The sequence below is a fragment of the Rutidosis leptorrhynchoides genome, chromosome 1 (genome assembly GCF_046630445.1).
Source record: "Rutidosis leptorrhynchoides isolate AG116_Rl617_1_P2 chromosome 1, CSIRO_AGI_Rlap_v1, whole genome shotgun sequence".
Classification (NCBI taxonomy): domain Eukaryota; kingdom Viridiplantae; phylum Streptophyta; class Magnoliopsida; order Asterales; family Asteraceae; genus Rutidosis; species Rutidosis leptorrhynchoides.
The window spans coordinates 99,853,292-99,873,567 of NC_092333.1; the positions used below are offsets into that span (position 1 = coordinate 99,853,292).

General features: G+C 32.6%; 1 protein-coding gene across 1 annotated transcript; it reads left to right on the plus strand.

Moving 5' to 3' along the window:
- The first annotated feature begins 9,629 nt into the window (after positions 1-9,629).
- LOC139863546 (heavy metal-associated isoprenylated plant protein 39-like) lies at positions 9,630-10,721 on the plus strand. Its single transcript, XM_071852169.1, has 3 exons — positions 9,630-9,785; positions 9,863-9,938; positions 10,333-10,721. Exons 1-3 carry the CDS (start codon positions 9,771-9,773, stop codon positions 10,638-10,640), a joined length of 399 nt encoding a protein of 132 aa, XP_071708270.1. The 5' UTR covers positions 9,630-9,770; the 3' UTR covers positions 10,641-10,721.
- Positions 10,722-20,276: the final 9,555 nt, after the last annotated feature.

Consider the following 20,276-nt stretch of genomic DNA (forward strand, 5'->3'; position numbering starts at 1 on the left):
ATTGTCCATTGACGCCGTTGGATAGTAAATTTTTACTTGAATTAGCAAACGGTAAATTAATTTCAGCAGATAATATATGCCGAAATCGAGAAATTAAACTGGGTAGCGAAATATTTAAGATTGATTTGATACCAGTAGAGTTAGGGAGTTTTGATGTAATAGTTGGCATGGACTGGCTGAAGAAGGTGAAAGCAGAGATCGTATGTTATAAAAATGCAATTCGCATTGTACGAGAAGAAGGAGAACCCTTAATGGTGTACGGAGAAAAGGGCAACATGAAGCTACATCTTATTAGTAATTTGAAGGCACAAAAACTAATAAGAAAAGGTTGCTATGCTATTCTAGCACACGTCGAGAAAGTACAAACTGAAGAAAAGAGCATCAATGATGTTCCCGTCGCAAAAGAATTTCCCGATGTATTTCCGAAAGAATTACCGGGACTACCTCCACATCGATCTGTTGAATTTCAAATAGATCTTATACCAGGAGCTGCACCAATAGCTCGTGCTCCTTATAGACTCGCACCCAGCGAGATGAAAGAACTGCAAAGCCAACTGCAAGAACTATTAGAACGTGGTTTCATTCGACCAAGCACATCACCATGGGGAGCTCCTGTTTTGTTTGTCAAGAAGAAGGATGGTACATTTAGGTTGTGTATTGACTACAGAGTGTTGAACAAACTTACCATCAAGAACCGCTACCCACTACCGAGAATCGACGACTTATTTGATCAACTACAAGGCTCGTCTGTTTATTCAAAGATTGACTTACGTTCCGGGTATCATCAAATGCGGGTGAAAGAAGATGATATTCCAAAGACTGCTTTCAGAACACGTTACGGTCATTACGAGTTTATGGTCATGCCATTTGGTTTAACTAATGCACCAGCTGTGTTCATGGACCTTATGAACCGAGTGTGTGGACCATACCTTGACAAGTTTGTCATTGTTTTCATTGATGACATACTTATTTACTCAAAGAATGACCAAGAACACGGTGAACATTTGAGAAAGGTGTTAGAAGTATTGAGGAAGGAAGAATTGTACGCTAAGTTTTCAAAGTGTGCATTTTGGTTGGAAGAAGTTCAATTCCTCGGTCACATAGTGAACAAAGAAGGTATTAAGGTGGATCCGGCAAAGATAGAAACTGTTGAAAAGTGGGAAACCCCGAAAACTCCGAAACACATACGCCAGTTTTTAGGACTAGCTGGTTACTACAGAAGGTTCATCTAAGACTTTTCCAGAATAGCAAAACCCTTGACTGCATTAACGCATAAAGGGAAGAAATTTGAATGGAATGATGAACAAGAGAAAGCGTTTTAGTTATTGAAGAAAAAGCTAACTACGGCACCTATATTGTCATTGCCTGAAGGGAATGATGATTTTGTGATTTATTGTGACGCATCAAAGCAAGGTCTCGGTTGTGTATTAATGCAACGAACGAAGGTGATTGCTTATGCGTCTAGACAATTGAAGATTCACGAACAAAATTATACGACGCATGATTTGGAATTAGGCGCGGTTGTTTTTGCATTAAAGACTTGGAGGCACTACTTATATGGGGTCAAAAGTATTATATATACCGACCACAAAAGTCTTCAACATATATTTAATCAGAAACAACTGAATATGAGGCAGCGTAGGTGGATTGAATTGTTGAATGATTACGACTTTGAGATTCGTTACCACCCGGGAAAGGCAAATGTGGTAGCCGATGCCTTGAGCAGGAAGGACAGAGAACCCATTCGAGTAAAATCTATGAATATAATGATTCATAATAACCTTACTACTCAAATAAAGGAGGCGCAACAAGGAGTTTTAAAAGAGGGAAATTTAAAGGATGAAATACCCAAAGGATCGGAGAAGCATCTTAATATTCGGGAAGACGGAACCCGGTATAGGGCTGAAAGGATTTGGGTACCAAAATTTGGAGATATGAGAGAAATGGTACTTAGAGAAGCTCATAAAACCAGATACTCAATACATCCTGGAACGGGGAAGATGTACAAGGATCTCAAGAAAAATTTTTGGTGGCCGGGTATGAAAGCCGATGTTGCTAAATATGTAGGAGAATGTTTGACGTGTTCTAAGGTCAAAGCTGAGCATCAGAAACCATCAGGTCTACTTCAACAACCCGAAATCCCGAAATGGAAATGGGAAAACATTACCATGGATTTCATCACTAAATTGCCAAGGACTGCAAGTGGTTTTGATACTATTTGGGTAATAGTTGATCGTCTCACCAAATCAGCACACTTCCTGCCAATAAGAGAAGATGACAAGATGGAGAAGTTAGCACGACTGTATTTGAAGGAAGTCGTCTCCAGACATGGAATACCAATCTCTATTATCTCTGATAGGGATGGCAGATTTATTTCAAGATTCTGGCAGATATTACAGCAAGCATTAGGAACTCGTCTAGACATGAGTACTGCCTATCATCCACAAACTGATGGGCAGAGCGAAAGGACGATACAAACGCTTGAAGACATGCTACGAGCATGTGTTATTGATTTCGGAAACAGTTGGGATCGACATCTACCGTTAGCAGAATTTTCCTACAACAACACCTACCATTCAAGCATTGAGATGGCGCCGTTTGAAGCACTTTATGGTAGAAAGTGCAGGTCTCCGATTTGTTGGAGTGAAGTGGGGGATAGACAGATTACGGTTCCGGAGATTATACAAGAAACTACCGAGAAGATCATCCAAATTCAACAACGGTTGAAAACCGCCCAAAGTCGACAAAAGAGCTACGCTGACATTAAAAGAAAAGATATAGAATTTGAAATTGGAGAGATGGTCATGCTTAAAGTTGCACCTTGGAAAGGCGTTGTTTGATTTGGTAAACGAGGGAAATTAAATCCAAGGTATATTGGACCATTCAAGATTATTGATCGTGTCGGACCAGTAGCTTACCGACTTGAGTTACCTCAACAACTCGCGGCTGTACATAACACTTTCCACGTCTCGAATTTGAAGAAATGTTTTGCTAAAGAAGATCTCACTATTCCGTTAGATGAAATCCAAATCAACGAAAAATTTCAATTCATCGAAGAACCCGTCGAAATAATGGATCGTGAGGTTAAAAGACTTAAGCAAAACAAGATACTAATTGTTAAGGTTCGATGGAATGCTCGTAGAGGACCCGAGTTCACCTGGGAGCGTGAAGATCAGATGAAGAAGAAATACCCGCATCTATTTCCAGAAGATTCGTCAACACCTTCAACAGCTTAAAATTTCGGGACGAAATTTATTTAACGGGTAGGTACTGTAGTGACCCGAACTTTTCCATGTTTATATATATTAATTGAGATTGATATTTACATGATTAAATGTTTCCAACATGTTAAGCAATCAAACTTGTTAAGACTTGATTAATTGAAATAGGTTTCATATAGACAATTGACCACCCAAGTTGACCGGTGATTCACGAACGTTAAAACTTGTAAAAACTATACGATGGCATATATATGGTTATATATATAGTTAACATGATTTTATTATAAGTATGTATCTCATTAGGTATTTTAACAATGAGTTATATACATAAAACTGAGACTATTAATTTAAGAAACTCGAAAACGATATATATAACGATTATCGTTATAACAACGTCTTACTAGGTACATATGAATCATATTAAGATATTGATACACTTGGTTAATTATTTTAAATGATAAGTAAATATATTATTAAGTGTATTAACAATGAAATACATATGTAAAAATAAGACTACTAACTTAATGATTTCGAAACGAGACATATATGTAACGATTATCGTTGTAACGACATTTAACTGTATATATATCATACTAAGATATATTATATATCATAATATCATGATAATATAACAATTTAACATCTCATTTTTTATAATAAACAATGGGTTAACAACATTCAACAAGATCGTTAACCTAAAGATTTCAAAACAACATTTACATGTAACGACTAACGATGACTTAACGACTCAGTTAAAATGTATATACATGTAGCGTTTTAATATGTATTCATACACTTTTGAAAGACTTCAAGACACTTATCAAAATACTTCTACTTAACAAAAATTCTTACAATTACATCCTCGTTCAGTTTCATCAACAATTCTACTCGTATGCATCCGTATTCGTACTCGTACAATACACAGCTTTTAGATGTATGTACTATTGGTATATACACTTCAATGATCAGCTCTTAGCAGCCCATGTGAGTCACCTAACACATGTGGGAACCATCATTTGGCAACTAGCATGAAATATCTCATAAAATTACAAAAATATGAGTAATCATTCATGACTTATTTACATGAAAACAAAATTACATATCCTTTATATCTAATCCATACACCAACGACCAAAAACACCTACAAACACTTTCATTCTTCAATTTTCTTCATCTAATTGATCTCTTTCAAGTTCTATCTTCAAGTTCTAAGTGTTCTTCATAAATTCCAAAAGTTCTAGTTTCATAAAATCAAGAATACTTCCAAGATTGCAAGTTTACTTCCAAGTTTTCTAAATCCATTCCAAGTAATCATCCAAGATCAAGAAACCTTTGTTACTTATAGTAGGTTATCTTTCTAATACAAGGTAATAATCATATTCAAACTTTAATTCAATTTCTATAACTATAACAATCTTATTTCGAGTGGAAATCTTACTTGAAATTGTTTTCGTGTCATGATTCTGCTTCAAGAACTTTCAAGCCATCCAAGGATCCTTTGAAGCTAGATCTATTTTTCTCATTTCCAGTAGGTTTATCCAAAGAACTTGAGGTAGTAATGATATTCATAACATCATTCGATTCATACATATAAAGCTATCTTATTCGAAGGTTTAAACTTGTAATCACTAGAACATAGTTTAGTTAATTCTAAACTTGTTAGCAAATAAAAGTTAATCCTTCTAACTTGACTTTTAAAATCAACTAAACACATGTTCTATATCTATATGATATGCTAACTTAATGATTTAAAACCTGGAAACACGAAAAACACCGAAAAACCGGATTTACGCCGTCGTAGTAACACCGCGGGCTGTTTTGGGTTAGTTAATTAAAAACTATGATAAACTTTGATTTAAAAGTTGTTATTCTGGGAAAATGATTTTTATTATGAACATGAAACTATATCAAAAAATTATGGTTAAACTCAAAGTGGAAGTATGTTTTCTAAAATGGTCATCTAGACGTCGTTCTTTCGACTGAAATGACTATCTTTACAAAAACGACTTGTAACTTATTTTTCCGACTATAAACCTATACTTTTTCTGTTTAGATTCATAAAATAGAGTTCAATATAAAACCATAGCAATTTGATTCACTCAAAACGGATTTAAAATGAAGAAGTTATGGGTAAAACAAGATTGGATAATTTTTCTCATTTTAGCTACGTGAAAATTGGTAACAAATCTATTCCAACCATAACTTAATCAACTTGTATTGTATATTATGTAATCTTGAGATACCATAGACACGTATACAATGTTTCGACCTATCATGTCGACACATCTATATATATTTCGGAACCACCATAGACACTCTATATGTGAATGTTGGAGTTAGCTATACAGGGTTGAGGTTGATTCCAAAATATATATAGTTTGAGTTGTGATCAATACTGAGATACGTATACACTTGGTCGTGGATTGATTCAAGATAATATTTATCGATTTATTTCTGTACATCTAACTGTGGACAACTAGTTGTAGGTTACTAACGAGGACAGCTGACTTAATAAACTTAAAACATCAAAATATATTAAAAGTGTTGTAAATATATTTTGAACATACTTTGATATATATGTATATATTGTTATAGGTTCGTGAATCAATCAGTGGCCAAGTCTTACTTCCCGACGAAGTAAAAATCTGTGAAAGTGAGTTATAGTCCCACTTTTAAAATCTAATATTTTTGGGATGAGAATACATGCAGGTTTTATAAATGATTTACAAAATAGACACAAGTACGTGAAACTACATTCTATGGTTGAATTATCGAAATCGAATATGCCCCTTTTTATTAAGTCTGGTAATCTAAGAATTAGGGAACAGACACCCTAATTGACGCGAATCCTAAAGATAGATCTATTGGGCCTAACAAACCCCATCCAAAGTACCGGATGCTTTAGTACTTCAAAATTTATATCATATCCGAAGGGTGTCCCGGAATGATGGGGATATTCTTATATATGCATCTTGTTAATGTCGGTTACCAGGTGTTCACCATATGAATGATTTTTATCTCTATGTATGGGATGTGTATTGAAATATGAAATCTTGTGGTCTATTGTTACGATTTGATATATATAGGTTAAACCTATAACTCACCAACATTTTTGTTGACGTTTAAAGCATGTTTATTCTCAGGTGAATACTAAGAGCTTCCGCTGTTGCATACTAAAATAAGGACAAGATTTGGAGTCCATGTTTGTATGATATTGTGCAAAAACTGCATTCAAGAAACTGATTTCGATGTAACATATTTGTATTGTAAACCATTAAGTAATGGTCGTGTGTAAACATGATATTTTAGATTATCATTATTTGATAATCTACGTAAAGCTTTTTAAACCTTTATTTATGAAATAAAGGTTATGGTTTGTTTTAAAAATGAATGCAGTCTTTGAAAAACGTCTCATATAGAGGTCAAAACCTCGCAACGAAATCAATTAATATGGAACGTTTTTAATCAATAAAACGGGACATTTCAGTTACATCCCCATATCTCTTAAAAAAGAATAGGAGATCATTGAATCTCCAATGTTCAGGAAAATTAAAGAACATAATGGAAACAATAGGGTTATGGGTCGTGTGAATCGAATGATGAAGGGGGATATTATTTGGAAAAGTGGCAGGCCGATTGTGATGAAAAGCAGGTTTATTGAAAATAGGAGATGAAGATCTAAAACCTGGATTACCGTATTTTGTGATGAGATCTCGAAATTGCTGTTTGTTAGGCGACGATTTGTGTTTTCTTTCCACCTGGACCCATACTCCTTCTTCACTTTCGTTAGCAGGTATATTTGTAGGGTTTGGAGGTGGCTGTTTGTGTTTGGAATTATTTAGGTTAACGTATTTGAAAGTGTTTGGAGGACGGTTGGATCTGGTGTGGCGTGGAGTGAATGGGGAAGTGGGGATTGGAAACATGATTTAAGATTAAAGAGAGATCGATTACAGTTTTGATCAGATGAAGGTGAAGACAGATTTAGATGCCGGAGAAGATGAAAGGTTTAGAGAGCATTCTGGTACTCCATAAACCTTTTATTAGTAATGCGTTTTTTTTCTTCATAAAAGTTAAAAGCTCTCCAAGAAGCTAATTGTTGGCAGTACCAATTAGCTAGATCCCGACCCTTGGAACGAACCTACGCCTACTCGTTGAGGACAAACAGGCCGCCCCTCGTATACCACTTGGAAAATGCATCGGTGATAAATGTATAATTAATAATAAGAATGATATTAATTTTTCATTTTTAAATATTATTTATAGTTTAGTGAGTCACGTGTATTTTGAAGAACTCAAATCATTTTTCAGAATGTAGCATTGAAGTGACGGTGATGAAAACATTCAATTCCGAGAAGAATTTAGCTATGAAGGTCTTTTTTCTAATTGTATGTTATTCTCGCATACGGAACTCTCTCGGTTCCTGAAGTCAACTAATATATGTGTATTTGCCTATTGTACCATACTTTTTGATTAGACTGTTTTTAACCGTGGCGGTGATATCAAAGTCAAGTGATGTTTTTTTGATGATGTGACAAGGTTAAGAAATGAAGTTAAATAAAGGGGAGTGTCAAATTTGAGAGTTAAATTTGTGAATGGGTGATGTGGTAAAATATTATTGATAGTTGTGTATATAAATTATTAATTAATAATATATAAAACTATGTGGCGAAATATGATTGGTTGAAAAATATTTGACATCACTTTACTGATCCGTCACATTTTCGACTGACGCCCGGGGCGTCAAATTTTGACGCCGCGTTAGGGGCGTCAAGGGCGTCAAAGATGTTGCCAAGTGGGATGACGGGAGAAATTTGACGCTGGGTTAGAAACAGTGTCAAGTAAATATTTTGGAGCAGAAGACGGTTGTGGTCAGGCTACCCATATATGTTGGTCTGCTACTTCAACATCATGTGTCCAACTTGTACATTTTAAGGTAAGAATACGTATTTGGGATACAGACCATTTTGGACTCATTGAAGACTTTTGGCTTTTGAATTAAGTTGATGGTCATTTGATTATGTAGTTTTTTCCTTTAAGTTTACAAATTGTTGTCGTTTAGTGTTTTAATGTTTTCTCCTCTATCCATATGAGACAAATATGTCCTGCTCCTGTTCTTTATTATTTGTGGGAAAGTCCCTTGAACGTACTCTTGAAGTCTATGTTTTTTCTAATTAATTCTACAGGAACTAGTTTAAATTATTTACTAACCAATCATAATGTTGTGATTTAAGTTAATATGATCAAATAATATCTTATTTAGTCAAAGTCAATTATCAAGTAGCCATGATTTAGCCACCCCCATCCTGGATCCACAAATGATGTTGGATAAAGTGTCATAGTTATTAGATAAGTTAAAGCATAAAAAAAGATTTAAAAGAGCAAATTATATAAAATAATTACTCCGTATCAAGATTTCAATAAGTTGAAGACGCGTTCATGTAGGAGATGCCCCTATCTTTCCACACACGCAAAAAAAAAAAAAAAAAAAATACAGAAGTCAGTGACATAGAAAATGACTACTTTAATTTGATGTCGCTCTCTGTTTCTGAAATACATTTTCTTGACTCGTAACAATTATTTGTCCTCTGTTCGTAGACTTTTTGACTTGGTGGTCTTAATTTGATACGTTCATATGTCTAAAACCACACATTGAACGAGTTTGAATCGAAACAAATTCGATCTTGATTATAGGAAAACAATTGTAATCAGTCGGGTTCATGAAAATAGGTGCCAATTAACGAATTCAGGTGTAACCGTTTAAACTAGAATGAAAATCCTACGTTTATAAACATATACAATTTTTTTTTTTTTTAAGATCAACTTTTATTAAAACAAAGAAACAATACAACACGGTAAGCATATACAATTGTCTTTATTAAATCCACCAAAATTGTACATCAAAATAATTTTATTGAATAAATACTAGACTAAATGCACAATTGTGATGAATTTTGTCGAATTATAATTTTGGAAATATCAAAATCCCTTGGTTAATATATCATGTGGTTGTTGGATATTATATTTTGAGATTTGAGTTAATCAGTCATAAAAATTATCATTTTAATTCGATTTTTGATTCCTATATATTTACCAGCTCAACTAGAAAATTGTTTAGGGTCAAAAACCCAGCTCAATCATATATAAATTACCGTTTAAACCCATTACCTACCATTTGTACATGTGAAACTAATAATCTAGTAAATTCTCAAGACTTAAAAACAAGAAGACTTAGTCTCATGTCACCTATGACTTTTACAAGGTTTAGTCTAAATTTAATATTTTCTTTTTGCCAAATTTTCCAATCCTGATTGGCAAAATTTGAATGTTGTTTTGGCCTTGTGACTAGGTACCCATTTCTCTAAGTAACAACAACCGATAAACAAGTTATTGTCAAACTACTCTTTCCTCTCTTTTACGTTGCTCCTATTTTTCTTCTTATAAATTTACACACACATACACATTTCTCACTCATATCACAACTTAAATTTCTCAATTCCTCTTGAATTGTTAACAGTTCAGTCGACTAGTTTCACCATATATCCTCTTATCATGCCTGAAAGCAAGGTGAAAAATCTTAATTAAAGTGATGTCTTATTTTATTTAATATTCATATTCATAGGTTTTAACTGGGTTAATTGCAGAAAGTGGTTGTTAAAGTGGATCTACATTGTGAAAATGATAAAAGGAAAGCTTTGAAGGCAGTTTCTGGCCTTTCAGGTATAATTCTAATCAAATGCTGTTTCTTATAAGTTTTTTTAGAACTGCATTATTGACATCACCCATTGGGGACTTAATCACATTCGCGATCATATCTCACTCACTCACACGTTAGAAGAGGAAACTCTTCACACACCATCGCTTAATGCGTACCCGGTGTGCTTTGGGTTAAACCGGGTGACTTACGGCATGCAACTTTTCAGCACAACATAACCCTCGAGAAAACCACCGCCCAAGGATAAGGATTCGAACCTACACCGATTTTTTCACGGATACAGACCTGCAAACAACAGAGGCTTTTTGCCACTCAACTGCTAGCTCGGTGGCATGTCTCTTATCATTTTATTCGCATGTCAGTATTATAATTAAATTTGACTTAACATTGATTTTACAGGGATCGATTCGTTATTTGTGGACATGAATGACAAGAAACTGACAGTGATTGGTGACATTGATCCGGTGTGTGTTGATGAAAAGCTTAAGAAGTGGCACCCTGTGATAATTACTGTAGGGCCCGCAAAAGAAGAAAAGAAGGACGACAAAAAAGATGATAAGAAAGATGAAGAGAAGAAGAAGAAAGAAGAAGCAGCAGCTTACATAAAATGGTTGGAAGCTAATAGGTGGTATAATGCTTACATGCCACCACAACAATATCGTGTTTATAGTGTGGAAGATAACCCTAATGCTTGTGTTATTTGTTAAATTTAGAGTAATATTAAATTACTTATATGATTGTATACGAGGAGAGTTATATAAATTTAAGTTTTGTTTCACGTTATATTATTTAGGCTATACATGTATTATTATATTACACATATTATAATTGTCCTGGGTTTTGCGGTCGTTTTGACCACACCCACCAAATGAAACGACACCCAACAAAACTCAAATCCAAAAAACGCAAAACATCCCCCTCAACTATAATCAACTTACAAAAACCACCCTGTATTCCGGGGGGTAAAATGTAAATTCTCTAACTTAAAATAAAAACTCCCCCCAAACCTTTCGGCATCCCGTATCTTCTTCCTCGCTCCGAGTTAAATTTCACCACACACTCCGTTAAACTTAAAATATTTTTACGAACAAAACGAAACTAACTACGTTCGAAACAGACACTTTTAAAAAAACGTTAAACAAAATGACATTCCGCATTTTTCCGCTCGCCGCGAGTTAAATTTTTCCGACATTACCTTCAGACTCGAAATAATTTTATGAACAAAACGATACTAACTACGTTCGAAACGGACACTTTTTAAAAAACGCTAAACACAACGACAGCCTGTATCTTCCTGCTCGCCGCGAGTTAAATTTTTTCGCCAACACCATCAGGCACGAAATAATTTTATCAACAAAACGAAACTAACTACGTTTGAACCGAACAGATTTTAAAAAACACTAAAAACGACGACATCAATATCGACGCATAACACATAGGCCGTTTTCCATTCTGTAAATAAAACTACGTTAAATACGAATACGCCGGCCGAAAATCCCTCCACATCGCGCGGGCTGAACGTGACTAGTTTTATATTAAAGTATCAAATCAAATAATTATGGAAACCAAAAGCTAGCATAAAGCCATAAACGAAAATTAAAATTAGATTTTATACCATAGTTAACATGCAGTCCATAGTATACCTTTGTTTGCACACTCAAAGCTCACGATCTCATGAAAAAATAGTAATGCATAGAGTACAATAATAAAATAATTTGATTGGTTACTTTTGAACACCTAGTCATTCTTTAAACAACTAGTCACATCAAATCAAACCATATTTTATTTTAAAATACTTAGGGAAGAGTAATGCAAGACATTGAGCCCAACTTTCAATATGGTTCATGAGCCCATCATCGAGCCTATCCAATTCAAGTCCATCTATATATGAAAGTTCTAAATTTTTCATGCTATCGTTGACAATCATTATCATTAATTAAATTAACTCATCGTTCAAATTACTAATTTTCCTACATATTAGCACACCAATATTTTTCATTGGTTGCGTAAAGGAATAATTTGGAAATAATGATTATTTGTCCTAAAAGGCTGATAAAATAACTAATTGGGAAAAGCTAAGTAGTGAATAGTAATTCAAGGGCACAAGTTTTAGCAATCGTTATTACTCAAATTAACTCATCGTTCAAATTACTAATCTATCTATATATCTATATACATCTATATAAAGCACGTGTCAATAATCTTACGTGTCAATCTATTATTAATTCATGTTAAATTTGCTTATGTGGCGGCTTGTGACTAATTTATAATTTATAGTAATTATCATATACACTATATTATATTTATTAAGGATATTTCAAATCATACAAAACTTATCCATAAATTATTTACTATTTTAATAATATATAATATAAGATAATAATAATAAATAATAATATACTCCGTATCAATCTTACTTACATATGGAAACTTTATATATATTAAATATAATATAATAATCTTACGTGTGAATGTCTATATAAATAAATATGTATGAAAATAATCTATATGTAATGATATAGTCCGTAGCAAATTTAGATATGGAAGTTATAGAATTTTTATATTTTAGATGTGGGGTACGCTAGGGGTGTTCATCGGTTTGGTTAAATTCGTTTAATCTGAACATCAAATAGAAACCAAACCGAAAAAAATCTAAACTAAATTTATAAAATGGTTTTCGGATCGATCGAAACCGAAAATCGAATTCAAATTCGGTTTTCGGTTCGGTTTTTGGTTTTGAAATTTTTGAATTTGATTAACCGAAATCCGAATATAAAACCGAATTCAATTTAGACAATATTATATAAATATATTAAGTTATTAATATCATTGTATATATGTGTTAGACATAACATTTGAGTAGATAATTTATCTTTTTCAGGCTCATACACTAGAGATCCTTTTTATTTAAAATAATTGATAGGTTTTTTTTAATTGTAATTAGTAAATTGCATTTATCATAGTGAAGTATTTCATTTATGTACCATTTCATGATTTTTTTTTGCTAAGAGTGACTTCACTTTTACTATAATTTTTAACTACAGTGTAACGACAGGCTCATACAAGGTTGCAAAATACGTGAGACGGGGTCGAGACGGTCGGGTTCTAAAAAGGTCGAGACGTTCGAGACGGGGTCGAGACGGGGGTCGAGACGGACGTTGACCAAAATTGACTTCTAAATATATAAGTATATAAATGTATATATGTGTACATATTTTAAAGTCAAAAACTTTAACTGACTAATTTGTACTCATAATTGCTATCACCGTTAATATAATACAAAAAATTTAAACTAAAATACGACAAATTTGACCGATTTTACCGACTTTCTGGCTTTTCCAAATTTTGAGAGACTTTGACCTGATTTTTTTCAACTTTGACCCGAATTTTGACCGTTGATTGTCATATTAGACGGTTTTCTTCAAGACGGGACGGGCTAGTCACCAAAACGTCGCAACGGGCGTCGAGACGGCTCGAGACGGGGTGTTTTGCAACAGAGGGCTCATATACTAAAGACCATTCTAATTAAAAAATAATTAAAATATTTTTTCATTGTACTTGTATTTTACAGCTAATCAGTCTCAATGTTAACGCTATCAAAAACTAATTTATAAAATTGTCGTGCAACGCACGGGCTCATAAAACTAGTTTTCCTACATATTAGAACACCAATATTTGTCATTAGTTACGTAAGGGAATAATTTGGAAATAATGAGTATCTATCTAGTTTCTATTAAAATTCTTAAATAATGATATAATAAATACATATTTTTGAAGTTAAAAAAAAATCAAAAATCAAAAAGAAAAAAAATTTAAGCTACCATGATGATGTCATTAACATTAATTAATTAATTAGATTAATTGACTGATACGGGAAATTCAGACCCTAAAAATATAAATGCCAGTATTCCTGGATCGCCTCAATGTCTTCATCATTTAATCCCAAAAATTATAATATGCAAATTAATTACTTCTTCTATCTTCTAAACAAGTTTCTCCTTCTTTAATCTTCATCACTCAAAGGTTTTTCCTAACTTGTTTGTTGTATTCATTACTCAGAAAAGCATTGTTAGCTTCCTTTCTTCTTTAACAGAACCCTAATTCGTCTTCATCGTATGTTTCACTGTTTCGTTGATTCTGCTCATCATATAACTGTAATATTTTTATTTTTTTTCTTCTTTTTACCCTAATTTCTAATATTTTTTACTTATTGTTTTTTATTTTACGACTATATGATTCCATCTGATTTTTAGTTTTTGTTGTTGTTTGGTTCTTCTTTTTCGGGGTTACTAGATTCAATTGTTAAGGTATTTCTTTATTTATTGTCTTTGGTTTAACCTGTACTAGCTTAATGCCCGCGAATTCGTGGGGCTTTTTTTATTGGACTAATCAAGAATAAATTATGATTTACAGATGATTTGATTAATGCATCATCAAATATCAATACACAAACGTTTTGTATAGTAATGCACACTCCATAAAGCTTATGTACATTGCAACAATTTAATTTTGAAACATAACTCCATAAAAGAGTAAAAGATTATTTTAATACTATTAAACCTATATACAGTTGCATACAATGTATGATGCATACAACCATATCATGAAAAGTAAACAACTTACATTATTAGTTGTGGCAATTTCATCTGATAAAAGCACACCTAGGCTATATCATTTATGAAATTCCCTAAAATAGTAAAATATAATTAGATAAACAGAAAAAATACTACACATTCATATTCCATTTACTAAACTGAAATCACAAACTGATCAGGTAAACGTGAATAACATCACTTGATAATTTTTTCTAACAAAATTTGAAGTACTTAAACACATAGATTTTGCTAGAATTTTATATACATAAAAATTCTTTATGGGGTATATCTATTTCATGAAACAATCCCCTCATCTACTCATAACCATAGCTACAATATTACCTGTTTAGACCCACTCAGTTAGAACCAACTAACTTTGGGTCATTCACCCATATATCCCACCATAAAACCGTCGATTTAATATGCATTTTCATTCGTTCAAAGCTTCAAATCTACACCACTTGAGACTATCCAAAACTTCTTAATTTTTTACCTTCAATAGGCAAACGTCATGTGTTTAAAATTGTTCAAATTCTGCTTCTTCTACTATCTTCAATTCATCTTGTGTTTATCCACTTTCCCTATTAAGAAACTTTTTATGAAATAAAATCAACTTTTTACAATGAAACGCTAAAGTTAATAGACAGTGAACTGAAAACATAGTAGAATTGTGTTATAAAGTTATTTCATTATTAAATGTTTATATCACATGTGTTGTGGAGAAAGGACTCTTAATGGATGAATTATATGGAGAAAGAGGTGACAACCTCAACCCATATACTAATAAATGGGCCAATTAGAGATATGCTTCAAAGAAGATATAATAGGTAAAACGAAAAGAATTGTGGTTATATGTTATAAATAATTTTCAAGAATATGTATGAGGCAACTGAATATTAAAACCTTAAAATTGAAATGAAAATTAAGTAAAAACTACATGTTGTTTGCAATTGAACATGATTGGACACAAGATGTTAGTGCAAGTATGCTGCTGGAAAACGTTTGCCAGAAAATGATTGAAGATGAGTGATTTGAAGTTGCGATGTTTAGGAGGAGACGACTGCAGGAGGTGATTGCAATTGTAGGAGTGTGATTGTAGGTGACGATTTCAATGTATATAATATAATGGTTTCTTGTAAAATACCTTAATTAGCAAAGAATTATACATTAAATAAATTAAATTTAATTTAATTAAATGAAAAAGTTAACTACCTTATTTAGCAAGTATTAATGTAATTTGAATTTGAATTAATGTGATTAAGGACTTTTAAATTTTGAATTAGTTTTGAATTTTGAATTTGAATTAATTTTAATTTGCTAAAGCATCTAAAATCAATTACTACAAATTCACATCTATTCCTAAAATAAATATATTGATTATATTTATTTAATACCATTTGTCTATTTCTATACGTTTATTAGATGACCATTAATTTATTTATTTATAAAAATTATTACACGTATCTATAGTTTCTATTATATTGCTAAAATGATGATGTCATAATTAGGCTAATTCATTTGTTAAGAAAAAATCAAAAAGAAAAAATTCTAAGCATAGTGTGTGATGTCATTAATCTAAATAATTTTGAATTAAATTAAATCTTATTAATTAATTATTATTATTAAATCTTATTAATAATTATTTTAATTATTAAAATTAAATAATTTTAAATTATTGTATTTAATTATTTTGAATTGAATACGAGAAGGTATAAAAGTTAGGCATAAGGAAATCAATTTTATATTTATATTTTTAATTTATATTTTTAAAATAAAATGACAACCAATATTATCTCTTATGATTGGATGATGATTGTTTAATATGCATTTTAGTGTTTGATGAAATGTTCAGATGACGAGTTTCTTGGTCGGACTATGAGGTTCCCCGGGTCATTAAACTAAATAACTTTAACATTTAAGTTCACTTAATACCTAAAACATATCATTAAACTGTTTCGTTTAAACAAACCCGTGATTCCACGGGTCATTTCACTAGTATATAAGTTATAATGCTTTGTGATCAACAATTTTTGGCCGGTTATGAATAATTTAATCCGTCATTATATTACAACAAATAAATGAATACGTTTCTATCTATCTATTTAAATATTATATTAAAGTCATTACTAAAATAAATATATTGCTTAGAAGGTTGTTTTGGTAATCAAACAATTCAAGGTGATGATTATGATGTCATTAGGAAGTTTTAAAAAAAATGGATGGTTGAGATTATTTAGGGTTAAGTTAATGGAGGGCTAGGATTAGTTGTTGTTATTTAAGATGATCTATTTTCATCTTTGTTATTATATATAAGTATAGATTATAATTATCTGCTACATGTTCGTATTTATGAAGGTTGTTTGGTGCAAACTGATCGGTGTCGAAGGGTCAGTCAAAAATGAACTAATTACTCTAGATTAGCTAGGGTAAGTAGGATTCGTTCTACGAAAAAAATGGTTGAGTACAAGCAATTTTCAGGACTTGGTTGTTTGTTTAACTACTAAGTAACTAAGATTAACCAACTAATTTGAGACTTAAACACTTAAACTAAGAGCACAATTGAAATGTTGAAATGTAAACAATAAGATTAAGAGCCTTTATCCCTTCACAATCCCAATTTAGCATGCATTCATTCAAACAAGCATTATGTTTACCAAGTATTGATCAAATGTCATAGAAAAGATTTCTTAGGTTCACAAATTCTAACTATTTTGAGATTGAACTATGCAACCTAGACAATATGTCATTATCCTTAATCTAATTTACACTAAGTTGGATCAAGAACACAATGTTAAATCACAATAATTCAACTTGCAATGATAAAAAACATACAACTTGCATTGATCACTAATTGATTGGTTTATAACATCACAATCCAAAAGACATAAGTATTAAAACATTATAAACCACATAAACTTGAATGAACTAATACATGTTTAATTGTTCATGGAAGGAATAAAGATAAGAAAACTATCCAAGCATGTTGGTGATGATGATCATGGTGGTTTCTTGAAATTGCATGAAGAACACCACGTTAATCCTAGCTTGAATCCTTGATTGATGATGATTTGTGATGTGATGAGAATGATCTATAATTCGTAGCCTAGGGTTTCATATATATAGGGATGAAGTAAAGTGTATCCCAAGTAGAGAATCTGATAGGTCAGATCATAGTTTGATTAGAAGATGTGATGAGATTAAGTGAGACTCGGTAAGTGAAGAACATATTCGGTATTAGAGAGAATCGATATATTTACATTCCACAGCTTCTTAAACTAGTTTACAATGTAATGACTATCTAATTAGGACTACTTAGGTTCCTTATATAGCCCTCTTCTAAGGAACCTTCTAATAAGCATGTTTCACATTAACGCCATACATACTTCGGGGTCCTAACAATCCCCCCCTTAGTGTTAAATGTGAAAATTACAATGTAATCCTATTAGAAACATCTAAAGGAACTTTGTTCCTCTGAAATGAACTTTAGATTTAAAACCTCCGAGACTCTCATATCTTCTTATATTCATTCTTGTTTTGAGATGACTCTTCAATCTTATGATAATGTATTTGAAAATCTCATTATCTTCTGTTGAATAACATTGGTTGATCAGTCTCCATCTTAAGTATTTGAAAGCATACATCAACGTTCCGTCCGAGTATCTTCTGAAATCTGAAACTCTGATGAAGACCTTTGTGTAATGAGAATTGACAAACACAAACCCGTACGGACAGTCACTTACTTCAAGTAAGGACATGTGTCTTAGCTCTTCAATCACTTGATTTGGCATTTTGATTCCAATCTTTATGTGTCCGGATTCTAACCCCATATGAAAATCATGAACCGACATCCATCTCATAGAGTCAAGAATAAATCTGTAAACTTCCTTCATTGCAGTAGCATGATAAATTGTTGCAGATTCATCCAAGTCGGTTAAGTAATTGTAGATGTAGATAATGTCGTCCATCTTTAGCTTATCAAAATCAGCCTCTGAGAACTGATAGTCCTCATCATCCATTCTTGTCACATAGAAAAGAGGCATCTTCACTCCATCCTTGTTAATCATCAAGATCTTGTTTATGCTTTTGATTTATGAATTCCGCTATTCTTGAAGTTTATCTTCATTCTTCAATTTAAATTTGTTGCGAACATTCAAATAAGCTTTGAGATATTCTGGTTTCTTATGATATTTCCATGCACCAAGAACACTCATTGAGGCAGCAAGGACGAGATCAGAATCACCATAAATCTTGTAAGCTTGTTTTTCAATGAATGGTGAATGAAGAATCAGCTTCTCCTCTTCCTCATCAAGTTGATAATCAGCATCACGTTCAAGGAATATTTCTGAAATTTGAAAGGGAACATAAGATCAGGAGGTGTAGTGGTATCAACTTCGCCCTTTGGGAAAATCTCCTTCTCAAAATGTATCCCAAATTCATCAGTTAGAGATGTCATGTTGACAAATTGATGTTCATTAAATTCATTTGCAACACTTGTCCCCTTCAAGATATCTTCAATTTTATCCAAATTTGGATTGTCTTCTGGAGCTGACTTATCCTCAGATTGTTCAACAACATCCATAATCATTAACATTCTTGAGTCACCTTCTCTATGATCTACCGATTCATCTAGAAAACTTTCACTTGGAATTTCCTCAACTTCATCACTTTCAGAAGAATAAAAAATATTAACTACATCATCATTTCTCCATTGACTAGCCGAACCGGCTTCATACGTTAAGCGTTGAAAAGCAACAGACCTATATCCATGTCCATTCTCCCCCTCATGACATGGATATGGATATCCATTGAAAAGCTCTGATACCAATTTGATATGTCAGATCATAGTGAGATTAAAAGATGTGATGAGATTAAGTGAGACTCGGTAAGTGAAGAACAGATTGGTTATTAGAGAGAATCGGTATATTTACATTCCACAGCTTCTTAAACTAGTTTACAATGCAATGACTATCTAATTAGGACTACTTAGGTTCCTTATATAGCCATTTTCTAAGGAACCTTCTAATAAGCATGTTTCACATTAACACTATACATACTTCGGGGTCCTAACAGAATCCCTCAAATTCGGACTCAAATTCTATCTAAAAATAGTTCCAACCGTAAGTTACTTCTCCCGACCGTAATTTACGACCAAGCCGTAAATTTCAGCCTTAAAAAGGAACCAATTTATGACATGATGGTGATTTTGGACTGCCCCCAGGCGTAAATTATGCAAGTCGTAAATTACGGTCGGGCTGCAAACCTGCTGCAATTTATGGCTGCACCCTTTTTTCTTCTTGTTTCTCGTTTAAATCTTGTTTTTTCGCGTACTTGTCTCAAATCGTTACCCGTTATAAAAACGTCATGAAAAAGAATTTGACTCCTCTAATATACACATAAGATTTAACCCTTAACATCATTAATGATCGGAATTTATGACCAGATCAACTCCCCCACAGTTGCCATTGTTTGTCCTCAAACAAGCTTCAACTCAATAATCTTTACCAAATGATAAGTCTTCAAAAGCATATATAGAACCGCAAAGCCTTGAACTCAATATGAAACATAAAACCACCGACATGGCTCCCACTTGAAATTACCCAACTCTAACTTTCCAAATTGTATCATGACTATAATAACATCTTGTCTCGAACGAATACTTTATAGCAAAAGTGTAATAGAACCTCGGACTCTGTGATCTTCAAATAAACCATGAGTCAAGTGGGAGCCATCCGCCATACGAACTAGATA